We start from the raw sequence: 14,220 nt of genomic DNA, 5'->3' as shown, positions 1-14,220 counted from the left end.
TCCATCACCCCCTTTCTTAGGATGAAGGAATTGGTGAAGGGTCCGAGGATCAAAAGGAATCTTATAAAAGCAAAATATCATAGAAGTACCGCAGAGCAAGCGATAGGAGTTAGGAGCTAACTGAGATAGAGAAAGGCCGAAATAAGAAGCTAAATCCTGAAAGAGACGGGGAATAGGAAATCGCAAGCCGGCCTCTAGCTGTCCCTGGAAGAAGGTGACAAAGCCAGGAGGAGACGAGTGCGGACGCTGGTCGGGAGAGGGCATGAGTAGCTCGTAATCACGCGGGATACCGTAACGATCCCGAAGAAACTGTTCATCGTCCCCTGGAGATAGAGAAGAAGCAGTGGTCTCGTACCAAAAGGTCGGCGTACCCATTGAAGCGCTAGAACGATCGGATAAAAGGAGCGAACGAGGAAGGGCGGAAGAGAAAAGGAGAAGAGAACAGAACCCTAGGGTTCGACAACAAACCAGGCAGCAGGAACGCCGGAACCGGACGAAGCTAAAACATGGAGAAATCAAAGAAGAGACTTACGGGGAGAAGCAGACATAATGGAAGACGAGAAGAGCGCTAGAACGAAGGAAGCGGGGGCAAGACGGGCGAGAAGCCGGAGCAAGCGAAAACGCGGGAGCTAGGGTTTGGAGCGTTAAGAAAGAAAGACGGTGAGGCACCGAGGGTTTAAGACGAACGGTCGAGCCATCGGGGCCGTTGATAAATAAACCCAGTCGAGAGGCGAATCGTGAGGCGGTCAATTAAACCCACCAAACATCAACCAAAAAGTGAGCAAGTAGGCGACAAAATAGACACCAGAATACAAAATGCTAAAACTCAAGTTCAGTCAGTCGAACTACGTCTCCTTCGACTAAACTAGGTGGGGAGGCTTGTGATCCGGCTGGAACGACGTAGAGAAATACATAGGGAAGGTGGGCCCCCCGAGGAGATACGTGGCGAAGACGTGGCAGTTGATAGGAGGGGCCCGAGCGCTGGACAAGCCCGTCTGTGCTCACCAGAAGCACCCGAGTCACACAAAAACCCCTCGCATCTGAACGGTTACTAACTGCCTACCTCCCCAGAAGATCGATACATCATCCATTCACCAAGCTAAGCCGATCAAAGCTCAGAATCGCATTCCACGTAAGACCAGGGACTACTCACAACGAGTCTGCAAGTCACCCCCCCCCCCCCCCGCACAGACTAATGGTCAGTAAAAGCAACCCTCCTGAGCGGCAAAACTCCAACAGGACCCTGTTTCACTAGGCCCACAGCTACCTGAACAAAGGACGTATCCTCCGACCTCATTACTAGATAGGATCACCCCTCAATTCCCATTTTTCAAGCTCAACAATACGTCGGAACTCCCGGGCCTACCTAACATTTAGGTCGGACCAAGGACAAATGCCCCGACACAGCTTCGGTGGCCTCAAGGCCACATGCCGATCTCATGACCCGATCGCAGCATCATAGGCCGATCTCATGACCTGATCGTCGCCTCAAATGCCGATCTCATGACCTGATCGCCGTGTCACATGCCGATCTCATGACCCGATCGCAGCATCATAGGCCGATCTCATGACCTGATCGCCGCGTCACATGCCGATCTCATGACCCGATCGCAGCATCATAGGCCGATCTCGTGACCTGATCACAGCATCACATGCCGACCTCATAACTGGGTTACAACCTCATATGCCTACCTCACAGCAAGGACTCCGTACTGATCCCCTTAATCCTGAAGCATCTAAGGAGATCGAAATGGACTAAGAATATCTCATCAACACGGTTGAGAATATCGTGTCTCCGTGCATCTCAACCGTACACAACGGTCACTCCTGACGCAGAGATGATACTAACGGATCAATGCCACAATTACTTCACAGAACTTATCCAAAGGAAGCGGCTTGTACACCAAGTCCAACTCCATCGCAACCACACAAAGGAGATAAGATAGGCAAAAGAACCGTTCGATTGGAGGAACCCGTCACATACTAAACACGGAAAGACCGTTTCATTCTCCAATCGCGGGCATCGGGATCCGAAGGTATCGCTCGCCCCTACCCTATATAAACTCATCAGGTACGACATCAAAAAGATTCCACTTTCTTTCATTTAACCCACCTACGTGTTCCTTCTCTCCTGACTTGAGCGTCGGAGTGGCCACGCCGGGATCCCCCGGCGCCCCACTGACCCGTGCGCTCAGTGCTCCTCTTTGCAGGTTCTTGCTCCTCGTTGGGGAAAATAAGGTGACGCGGCACCCCCTATCCGGTGATTCAGCTGTCGTCGGTAAGGAACCGAAACAAGACTAACTCGATCAGATTGCAGGTTAAGGTGGGACAGGACTGGCTTAGGTCAGTCTGCAATCGAGAAGAAAAAAATTTTCTTTTCAAAATTGATTTATATATATATATATATAAAGTGGAATTTATAAATTTTTATATTAATTATTTTGACTAATATGTTTAAGTGGGAAATCTAAAATTAGAAATTTTATTAAAGATTTTTTAAGAAATATTTACGTATAATTTTTCTATATTTTTTGATTGGCTTATCCACTTAACTCACAACTCATTTTGAATTGGGTTAAGTTGAAGATTCCTCAACCGTTTACACGATGAATTTTTTGAGGAGCTGACTCACCTTGTCATGGGTTAATCCTTTTGATAGCTCTAGGCACGAGCGACACCAAAATCATAGAGGGTAGTGAGGACAATTAAGCTTTCTAATAGAATTAGAAACAACTAATAATATTATTGAGATATCAACCTATATATATATATATGAAGTTTAACGTGGGCTTTTAATTTCAACTAATTAATTAATAGATAAATATTAATTAGCAGTCAATTCTAATTATCCTCAGCTAATTAATAATTTAATTTTAAAATTTTTAAAATTTTAAAGCATTTTAAATTAAATTCCCATCTATATTAATTAATTAGTATTTTGAAATGTATTTCTCTAATATATAAAATTTGTTATAAGATTTGTGCCTATCTGTATATAAAGATTTGTTCATACCCTTTATTCTTACCATGCAAGTTTTATCTTCTATCATAAAAATACTTTTAGTCTAAATTAAAAATGGGTAAAATTTAAAGACTGTCTATTGGTTACTATTTCATCTAAAACACAGTATAAATCAGACAGATTTAATAGTGGGATGTTTAGACCAGCTATCAACCTGTTAATGACCCACCATTATGTATAGACTTGGGTAAACTGTCAATTTTTTGACATAATTGAGTTGATTATGACGAGATAAATTTACTGAAGTGGACAAGGATCGAATTCTAATTATTCTCAGTAAATTAATTACTTAATTTTAAAATTTTTAAAAATCTAAAGCATTTTAAATTGAATTTCCATCTATATTAATTAATTAGTATTTTGAAATGTATTTTTTCAATATATAAAATTTGTGATTAGATTTTTTTTTAAAAATCTAATGTAGTTTAGATAATTATAAATTAAAATTTATGTATCTCTGTTCATACCCTTATTCTTACAATGTAAGTTTTATCTTTTATCATAAAATTAGTGAAAATTAAAAATGGATAAAATTTAAAGATAGTCTATTAGTTACTATTCCATCTAAAACATAGTATAAATAAGACGGTTTTAATGGTGGGATGTTTAGCTCAATTATCAGTCCGTTAATGACCCATCATTATATATAGATTTAGATAAATTATTGATTTTTTGATATAATTGAGTTGATTATGATAGGACAGATTTATTGAAATGGATAAGAATCGAATTTCGATGAAGTAATGACAATGCCTAGAAATGACCCACATATTACAAATGAGGGTGAGGTTGCATACACTCTATAAATTAGGATTACAATATTTTCACCCACTCACTTTAGGCTGAAATAAAAAATGGCTCTTCTATTTAATTTCATTCGAGAGGTTAACCCTTCGAAAATCCAATGGGCGTTGAAACTCTGATTAGTTCGTTGTTACGATCTACCTACATATGGAAACAACGGAGATTTTAGCTTGGAGTGTGTATTTCATGATAAAGAGGTTGTATATATTTTTTTTTACGTATATATCTGATTACTGTTAGAAAATATAAATATTTACTCTTTCTATATATTTGTAGGGTGAACGCATACATGGAACAATAAAACATTCGATCATGGAGAGAGTGAAACTCATTCTCAAAGGTCATGTATTTGCCATAAAAAATATCATTGTTGTAGAAAATCGAATGAAGTATAAGACAACAACAAATAAATACAAGATTAGTTTTATTGTAAAAACTCATGTATACGAAATTTTTGATGATATGTTTCCCTCGATGATTTATGAATTCAAGTCTTTTAGTGAATTGAAGAAGACAGATTCTGTTGATGAGAATATACTTTTTGGTAGGCTAATTTATTTTTTTGTTCCATGATTAATTGATCGAACATTTTATCTTATAGTTTAAAATTTTTTTTCTCAATATATCATTGGCAAAATGGTTGCACGAGACTTTTCTCAAAGTAAAGAATTTGGTGGTCGTCTTACCAAGTTTTTGATTTTGTCTTAGAACATTCGGAGTAAGTATTATTTTATTCTTCTTTTAATTTGTGGGGAGACTTTGTCAATGACATCATAATATCTTAGATCCAATTTATGAGGAGACTTTGTCAATAACATCATAACATCTTATATCCAATATTTTAATATTTTTTAATAATAAATTATTTTACTATTTTTAGGAATAACATCATAACATCTTATAAGCTATTTTATAATTCATTATTTTACTATTTTAATAATCTTGACATCTTATAATTTTTTTTTGTAATTGTACAATCTATGCCAATTTAACTTATTTGTATTTTAATTATTTATTCAAACACTCATACTTATTAACTTTAATTGTTAATTATATAAAACGGGTGAAATACTAGTAGTATAAATAAGACGGTTTTAATGGTGGGATGTTTAGCTCAATTATCAGTCCGTTAATGACCCATCATTATATATAGATTTAGATAAATTATTGATTTTTTGATATAATTGAGTTGATTATGATAGGACAGATTTATTGAAATGGATAAGAATGTGAAGTAATGACAATGCCTAGAAATGACCCATTACAATTTCTCAATTACATATTCTATTTTTTATTCAAAATAAAAAAATTCCGGCCCAACTATCGGCCCACCATTCAGGATTGACTTGGGCTCGCGATTTCGCAAACCGTCGATTTCCTTCGTCCTCTTCCCGATTCGCGCAACTTTCCGCTCCCCGGAAACCGCCCCTCTCTCCGCGTCTCCCTTTGCCGCCCTGCTTCTGCTCGCCTGAATCGATCATCGATCTGGTCAACCGCCTCTCCCTCAGGTTAGTCCTCTGCCTTGCTATTGCGATCTCGTGCCGGAGTCGGTGTGATGTCCGCTTGCCTCTCCGCGTGCCATCCCTCTCCTCATGCGATCCCATTCCTCCGATCTCGTAGGCCATTCGGAGCCGCCCCCTTAGCTTTCTCCCGTAGGTCACTCTTTTACTCTTTTCGCTCGCGATCTATGTTCTTCCGACCTTGCAGACCGATCCCCCTCTTGCTCTGTCTTGAATTTTGAAATTCAAATGGATTTTGAGAATTTCTTCGAACTTCTAAGATTTCCAGGCTACGCAACTTGAGTTGAATTCGATCGGTTGGATTCTTGCAGATCAGAGGGAATTCTTTGGGTTTCGGCAACGAAGAGGAGCTGAGGGATTTGATCTGGATTTCTAGGGCAAAGGCTTCTGATTTTGAGGTAAGTAGGCTTGATTATTGGTTAGTTCTTGATTGGAATCGATTAGAATTTATTGCTGTTGTATTTCGGTTAAAGGATTAGAATCTTAGTTACTGTGCCATTGAGTTTTTGTTTTGGGTGTTTAACTTGATTAGGGTTTACTGTGGGATTTCGATTCTATGGGATTCTTGGGTTGATCTATTGTTGGGACTGACATTGATGATGGAATGAATGTTAATATGAGTGTGTTCAATTAGGGTTTTTCTGTTCTTACCTAGTGAAATGATCTGTTGGATTGAGTTGTTAAGTGAAAGTTAATTAAAGGTGATATGGGTTGGTTGTGGTTAAGTAGAGCATAAGACCTAATTAGTTGATTAACCTATTGAGGAGTGCATTAAATTTTGTTCTGTAGGACCGAATGGCGGAGGATTTCTTGTTTATCACAGGATCGACTCTTGACTGTAGGGTTTTACTATGTTGCAAGATTTAAATATACACTTGTAATTAGCAAGTGTGTGTTGTTTGTTTAAATGGCAGGGCGTTGATCTGTTGATCCTGCTATATACGGAGTTCGTATTTGAGAGGTTTATTGACTTGCGTTACATCAGGTGGGTAACTGTACTTGGTCAATATAGGTGTTTCTTTCAGTGCATGATTTCTTGTCTATTGCTTCTATTTTCCTGTTGATACTTCCATTACCTGTGCTAGCTATCTAGTTGATTTGCGTTACATCAGGTGGGTAATTGTAAGCACGTTCGATATTTTTTCTATTTCCTTTCCTCAACAGATCGTCAGAGAATATTATTGCATGAGTTTTTTTTTTCATCCTCCATGGTGTCTTGATTACATTGATCTCATGTTCTAATCATAGATGCCTATAGGGTAAGGAAAAGTAGCAAGTCAAACCTTCAATTTTCCTTTTTTTTTCAAAAACAATATTAGAACATTATTGTCAAGGAAAGTTACTTTGTTTGCTTTAAGCCCATTATGTATCTTCAAGCCATGAGATTGAAAGAACTACTAAATTCGCAAGATGGCAAGCCTTCATTGTCAAAGCAGAAGGTTAGTCAAGAAACACATAAATTGACCATAGCAATAACAAAGGACCACTAAATCTACAATTCGTCGACCCAGTTTCATCCCACATATTCTTTTTCTCTTTTTAAATTGTCCCACGTATGGTCAAATGTGAAAAAAAAATCTGGAAGCTATAAAATTCTTTCTTTGTCCACTAAACCAACAAAAGGGAGAAGGATATAGCTATAACTTAAGCTCTCAACCAAAAATTTACCACGTTTAAAAGATACAAGCACATACGGAAGCTTGCTAGCATAAATCCAGTAGAAAAATGTGGGGGAAAAGGACAAGAAAAGAAGAACCTGGAAAGTGGCTGAAGGAGGTTAGGGTCGAAGAGGTCGTTCCATCCGCAGTCCATCAAGAAGTTGAAACCATCGATCGAGAGCAAGTAGCAGAGAGGGTTCTCACTGTAGACGCCGCAAAGCGGCGTCATCTGCACGGAAGTCCCCATGGATGTCTATGGATGGGAGAACGAACACCCAGAGAAGGTGGAGCCGATTGCCGAACCAAGGAGATGTGGTTCAGCTCAGCAGCAGCCACTCGCGAAGCTTTCCTGAATTTCTCCAGAGAACTTGTTTAGGGCTCGCTGGCACTGGCATCTCCTCTCCTACGTTTAATTTTAAATAAATTATATAGACCTGTGGATCAGATCAGATGTTGGGTTTAGTACTAATTTTAAGTTTCACCATCCAGTCAGATCTTTCTTTCAATAATTTGGACGGTTGTGATATAATACATCTTGAAATTGACTCCAGTGTTAGGTCCACTATTTGTTGCCGATCACGGTTTTTATTACGATAAATATATATTTCTGGAATTGTTTTGCCTCTTCAGCTCTGCAGAAGTTTGTTCGAGATCTCGGTGAAGCCAATTCGCCGTGGAGCTCAGACCCTGGTATTGATCGGTGCCATCTTTTCCCTTTTTCGAATAGTATTATAAGGAATGGTCCCTGGTTTTAGCTCTTTACTCTGCATGATTTTAACCCTGATTTTTTGTTGAAGATTGTCCATCATCTTGTTATTTTTTGGAATTCGAAGTTTTAATCGAATGCACTCTTTTGTCTGATAGAATTGCATTTTTTTTCTTATATTATGTATTGATTTTTATGAGCAGAGAAGCGTTCCTTTCTGTGGGTTCCTAATCCGGAGAACCCTAGGCAACAAGGGAAAGATGTCTGGACAAAGTCAGCGCTTGAATGTGGTGCCTACTGTGACGATGTTGGGGGTGATGAAGGCCCGGCTCGTCGGTGCCACCCGTGGCCACGCCCTGCTCAAGAAGAAGAGCGACGCACTCACTGTTCAGTTCAGGCAGATCCTTAAGAAGATCATTTCCACCAAGGAGTCCATGGGTGATGTTATGCGTAACTCTTCTTTTGCCCTCACCGAGGCCAAGTACGTTGCCGGAGACAACATTAAGCATGTGGTGCTTGAGTCTGTCAAATCCGCCTCCCTCCGGGTCCGATCGAGGCAGGATAATGTTGCAGGCGTCAAGCTGCCTCGGTTTGAGCACTTCACTGACCATTCTGCTGGGGATGCTAAGTCTGATCTGACTGGGCTTGCGCGTGGGGGTCAACAGGTACAGGCTTGTCGGACTGCGTATGTCAAGGCAATTGAGGTCCTTGTTGAGCTTGCTTCTCTCCAGACCTCATTTCTTACCCTTGATGAGGCCATTAAGACTACCAATAGGAGGGTGAATGCCCTTGAGAATGTCGTGAAGCCAAGACTGGAAAATACCATTACCTATATCAAGGGGGAGTTGGATGAACTTGAGCGAGAGGATTTCTTCCGTTTGAAGAAGATCCAGGGATACAAGAAACGCGAGATCGAGAGGCAGGAACAAGCTGCAAAGAAATATGGAGATAATATCCCACTGAAGACTGGAATTTCAATGAATTCAGCCCGCAATTTGATCTTTGTTGGTGCTGTGAAGGATGACGATATAATATTTTGATCTTGTCAAAATCCTAAGCATAATTTGGTATGTTTCGTGATTGCTATTTATTACTGTTTTCTTATGCACAAGAAGTTTCATTTGATTGCTATTGATTTAAGGATTGATTTCTTTACAACTATTTGCAAAATTTGCACTTACCTTTGGTACTGCACTTAGCAATTTGTAATTTTCCTCTCTAGGTTTGCAGTTACAATTTCTATCTGCTTCCTTTGAGTTTCTTTTGATATTTACTGAAAACCATTAAATGAAAATGCATCTAGTAAGAAATTTGGATATTTTGATACCCGAACCTCTACAATATAGAGACTGAAGATTAGATAAGATGCCAAGTGCTTAGAAGGCCCTAAGGCTCAAACAAGTTCATAATTTCACAGTTAGCCATAGGCAATTGGTCATATTTTATTCTATGATAATTTGCTTATATCCTAAATAGTTTTCTAACTATATAATTCATGTAGCTTCTGCAAGACAATTAAGGTCTTTAGAGCTACTAGAGGTATAATTTACATTAGTGAATGAGTTCATATATTGCTGTTTCAGTGCCATCTTGTTTTGAACTTTCTATTGTTGACTTGATTCAACTTCTTTATGATTTGGAAGAATCTCTCTGTGAAAAATGGCTTCTATGGTCCTTGACCCAACAAAGAGTAGAAGGTACTTTACATTGTGTTATGGAAGCCATTGTTGTAGTTGCAACAAAAGTATTGGTTAGGAAATTGAAAGCGGATAGAATGAATGAGAAGGCTTCTGTCAGCAACTATTGGTATTCACAATTATTTTTATCTATTTAATAAGTCAGGCTTGAAAGACAATTCAATTTATTGATAACCTAAGATATATGATGTCTAGGCTGCATTATCCCTAAGGCGGGTATTACATAAAAGATTCTCAAAATGAAAATGAAGTTGATATGAAATGATTAATGTTAACATCATAGTGTGTTGCTTTGCACCAAAGCCTTAAAGTTAAATTTCATTCTTATGGTCACATGTTAAAATCTTGAGTCATGTTGATCGACACAGTTGAAAATTTTCATTCCATTCTCACAATGAGACGCAGAGTTGATATCAGTATGAACAGAGGAGTTATTCCACTCTCCTTTCTCCTTGTGACTTTGTTGAGAAGGTATGAAATTTAGAGTTAATTTGCACAATAAAATTCATGAGGTCAAATTGAAAATTAATTAAGAGATAATTAAAATTTTGTTTTAATTTATTTCATTTCAAATTAAATTTAAAAAAATGTAGAAATTAATTTAGAAGGAAAATAGTTTGGAAATAATTTACAAGAGATGTAAATTTTGTAATGATTTAAAATTTTCAAAATCTTTAAAATTAAATAATTAATCATACGAGAGTAATTAGGATTAAAGGATTAATTTTGCATCTAACCAATTCTTTAGGTGGCCTAAAGTATTAGGATCACAAAAGAAGGATTAAGACCCATGTGGTGTTGTGTTCGGCGTATTTATCTCATTTAAGTATGTGATTAAGATGATCCTGCAATACAAGTGTTGCCGCCTTTTCCTTTTGAGTCTAGTGTTATCTTCTACATCTAATCAATTCTTCAAGAAGATGAATATCTCTAGTGTTATTTATTAAGTGGAATTATTTTCTTATCCAACACACTATACACTATGCTAAAACAAGAGTTCAATGCTATTATAGACAAGAAACAGTAACTACATTATGTATCATAGCAGTAAGAATATGGTGGTGCGGTTTATGTTACCACTGATCTAAAATATTTATATTTTTATATATTATACACTTGATACTTTATTCGCACCAAAAGCCAAATGAAAACATAACTCATTTACATCATTGTTTAAATCAATCACTAGGTCTCCGCCTCTATTATGTTGAGTTTTGTTATGTTGAATCGTGAGACGTAGGTCTTACAACTACTTGTGTGTCATCATACTTGTCAAATTATGAAATGTGCAGTTCTTTTAATAAGTATTCTCTATTTAATTTTTTTATGAACATTGAAAAATACATATTCTCATAATATTCAAATTTTATAGCACAGAATCTAAAATATTTCACTTTAGGATTTAAAACTACAGATATGCAAAATATATTAAAAATATTATACTTCCAATATTTTTTAAATTTTGTTTACATTACTGTCATAAACTTAACCATTATCAATTCTATATTAGAAAGACTAATATTGTTTAGACCACGTAGTAAGAAATGAGATGTAGCAGAGTAAACAACAAAAAACTCTTAACAGATTACAAACTTTTTCACTATTAATTTGAGTTGTTTTTGTTCATAAAGAGACCTTTATATTCTAAGTATGATTTCAGTAGTACATTGGTTGTATTTCATTCTTTAGTGCATTGCAAGGAAACTAATTTAAAAAGGTATACTAGACTTTGCAAAGAAAGTGGATGATGTTGATGGGAGTTGGGCATGATCGGCAATGATAGTATGAAATACCATGAATTAATAATAGAATAAAAAAATTTAAAAAATAAAAGAAAATTTAAAAGAGATTGTAAGAGATTGGAAATGTAAAATTTGAGAATTGTGCATCGATTGAGAACTTGATTTTAGAATAGATGTGTGTTTGATAAGGGATAGGATGGGAGGCTATTTATACAGAAATTTTAGGAATGGTTTATAATTTATTTTGTATTTTAAGGATATTTTGATAATTATACGTCTAGATTACTAGAATGTCCTTAAGATTTTAACTTTTTAATCCTGTAGGAATATTTTGGTTATGTAAGGCCATTTGATTGTGGTTTTATAGGACAAATGGATTTTGGATAAGCATTGGGTTCTTAGCATTTAGTGCTTCTACCTGATAAATGTATCATGTTGAACCTTGTCATGCTGAATTTGGCTTGCATGTTGTGCACGCGGCCATGGGTCAAGCTCGATATAGCCCAGAGTTTGTCGTGTTTAGAATGCCCTTGCCTCACACAAGCTCCATGTCAATTTGAGTCATTGGCGGTCGAACCTGTTTGGCATGCATGGCTTGTCCCAAGCTCAGATTTCTGCCCCCTTAAATGGTAAAAAAATTGTACAAGGCCAACTAGTAGTTATGTAGCAATATATCAATATGCAAAAATATTAATGTAGTAGAAATGAGAATATTAAGATGGATTTAGTACTAGAAAGGATAACTTATACAATATTCATATCCAAGAGCTAGTAAGTATAAAATAAAGAAAATTTGATTGAGATTATATTAACATATTTAAAGGTGACCATTTATTTGGAAGAGCTTAATTGATTAGACTGGAAAGTGTAAAGGCAAAAGGACATCAAACAAACATAAGTTAAAGACAATTTAATTGATGAAAATATTACTAGTGGTAAGAACTTAAAATAAAGCTTAAGAGATTTCCTTATTTATTCAATATTAAATGTCAGGATAAACATGGCATAGCGATATCGATGATGGTAGTGATTGTTTGTACCGAAGTGGGCAGATGAAAATTTGGATTTAGAGTTTCTTTAAATTGATTTGTTTGTATTCAGGAATATATTTGTTGAGTAGCCTACTAGGAGTAATTATGATAATGCAAGTCTTTTGTTAGCATATTATTTAGAGAATAAAAGATGCTTACGTGCTAAGTGTATCAACAATAGCTATTATTTAATTATTCAGACAATTTGAAGAAAAATACATAAAAATGGTAAGAGTTGCATTTTTTTATTGACATAGGATAAGACTTAACTCCCTACCCAATAGTTGTAATGGATTTTAGAGACGAAAAAATAAGTATTTCATAATCATATTGATGTCTTGGAGCCCTATGTTACTTTGACTCTCATACAAATATTGAAAGGGGAGATGACAAATAGAGAAGAAATATGGAGAAGACTAAAAGACTATACCTTCTGAGCCTTCATCATGCATTTAAGCAGTTGTTTTTGGAGAACTGCTGTAAAGATTACAATAGATGAGAAATAAAGGAGGAGGAGGGGGGGGGGGAATTTTGACAAAAGAGTGTTGTCAGTATTGAAAAAGAGTTGGGTCATTTGTGAGGTTGCCATCTCCTGTTACTTGAGGAGAAAAGGGAAAATGAGTGAGGAGAGATCGTGTATCTAAGAGAGAGGTCAGGGTTTTTGTGTACCTTAAATTGATTTTCTGGTTTCCTTGAACTGCTTAATCACTTGCCAGACCAATATATTCTGCGTTATTGGCTTGACTAACCAACTATTTGAAAGGGATGCTCACAGGGAACCATCTGCCGCTTCTTCAAACTGCCTAGGCAACCATATAAATTGCTACTAAGGTGGCTTCTTAAAACGATGTCGACCATATTATGCTAATTGTTAGAGTCAAATAATCAACCCAAAATTTGAATTGTGGAGAAAAAATTTAAAAATTAGATATCTGTTTTGTGGAAAACTGAATATATGAATTATTAAGAAAAAAGTAAAATGGGATCCTTACAAGTAAGATTTATATATATCAATTTATTATTGAATAAGAAGGGGATATTGATGAGGATGTCATTACTAGGCTGTGATAGACAAAAAGGGACAAACTGAATCTTCCTTTTCATTGCAGGCAGTGTCAAAAGTTATAGATGTTAGAATATGAAATAATAATAATAATGAAGAAAAAAAGAGAGAATGTTTGAATGAATGTATGAAGGAAATGTGAATATATATATGTATATATAGTCCAAAAAAGCAATAGGAGTTGCTTCAGTAGATGTTAGAATAGGCAAATCCATAGCCGAATTGCATGTATCTTAGCTGAGGCACAACCAAAGCATGAACATGCAGGCAACAAGGATGAAAACATAACTATCAAAAGCGATCCCAAAATTAAATGTACAACCCTCTGGCCTCCACTGTTTGGTTCTAGTTTCCTCTCCGTGTTAATTAGATGCTCATTCTCTTGGTTTGAGTTATTGAAACTGAGTGTAGAATAGCCTGACTTTGTAGCTTGTTATTGAATTCTATGATGATCTGATGCTGTTTCTCTTTTCATGTTTCCAGATATTGGACGTGATCTTGTGAGTGATTCTTCACCGGCATAGATAGGGTATCTATGGAAATATTTCCGTTTCACTGTGGTGCGTAGCCCCGGTAATAAAAGGACCATTTGCATTCAAGAGTTTTTGGATCAATAAGTTTGACATTTGGGTTTGCTTCCAACGCTACTTTGTGGCCTTTGAACTGAGACCACCATCAATAATCTGCACATTAGTTTGTTTATATTGATTAATTAATTCGAGTTGGGAAGATGAGCATGGATAATGAATAATAATATGTATGTACTTGTGCTGAAGACATAACAAGGCAAAATCCATGATGTCATTACTATTAATATTTAGAGTTCCAAACTGGACTTTTTGGAAATTATGCACATTTTTTATTATCTTGATTAGAAAATAAAAGGTGCAGAAAAAAAATATTTTAGAAGATGCAGAGAAAATGTTTAAAAGTTTCTTATATTGATTGATTAGCTAACAAAAAGGAAGGAAATGTCT

General features: G+C 36.4%; 1 protein-coding gene across 4 annotated transcripts; it reads left to right on the top strand.

Moving 5' to 3' along the window:
* Positions 1 to 5,219: 5,219 nt before the first annotated feature.
* Positions 5,220 to 14,092, top strand: LOC141833381 (V-type proton ATPase subunit D-like). Of its 4 annotated transcripts, XM_074720803.1 has the most exons (6): positions 5,220 to 5,334; positions 5,658 to 5,744; positions 6,261 to 6,331; positions 7,635 to 7,694; positions 7,914 to 8,777; positions 13,727 to 14,092. In XM_074720803.1, exon 5 carries the CDS (start codon positions 7,971 to 7,973, stop codon positions 8,748 to 8,750), a length of 780 nt encoding a protein of 259 aa, XP_074576904.1. In that variant the 5' UTR covers positions 5,220 to 5,334; positions 5,658 to 5,744; positions 6,261 to 6,331; positions 7,635 to 7,694; positions 7,914 to 7,970; the 3' UTR covers positions 8,751 to 8,777; positions 13,727 to 14,092. The 4 variants fall into 4 exon arrangements, with proteins under 4 accessions (XP_074576904.1, XP_074576906.1, XP_074576905.1 ...); XM_074720805.1 differs by lacking the exon at positions 6,261 to 6,331; XM_074720804.1 differs by lacking the exon at positions 7,635 to 7,694.
* Positions 14,093 to 14,220: the final 128 nt, after the last annotated feature.

Source organism: Curcuma longa, chromosome 8 (genome assembly GCF_044706935.1).
Source record: "Curcuma longa cultivar G26 ecotype Majalengka, Jawa Barat chromosome 8, ITB_CL_G26_1.1, whole genome shotgun sequence".
Lineage (NCBI taxonomy): Eukaryota > Viridiplantae > Streptophyta > Magnoliopsida > Zingiberales > Zingiberaceae > Curcuma > Curcuma longa.
The sequence above is the reverse complement of the archived record's forward strand: the minus strand, read 5'-3'. Positions and strand labels throughout refer to the sequence as shown.

Bases quoted from the DNA above. Each gene is read 5' to 3' on its own strand.
- LOC141833381 (XM_074720802.1), top strand. From the start codon at position 7,971: ATGTCTGGACAAAGTCAGCGCTTGAATGTGGTGCCTACTGTGACGATG.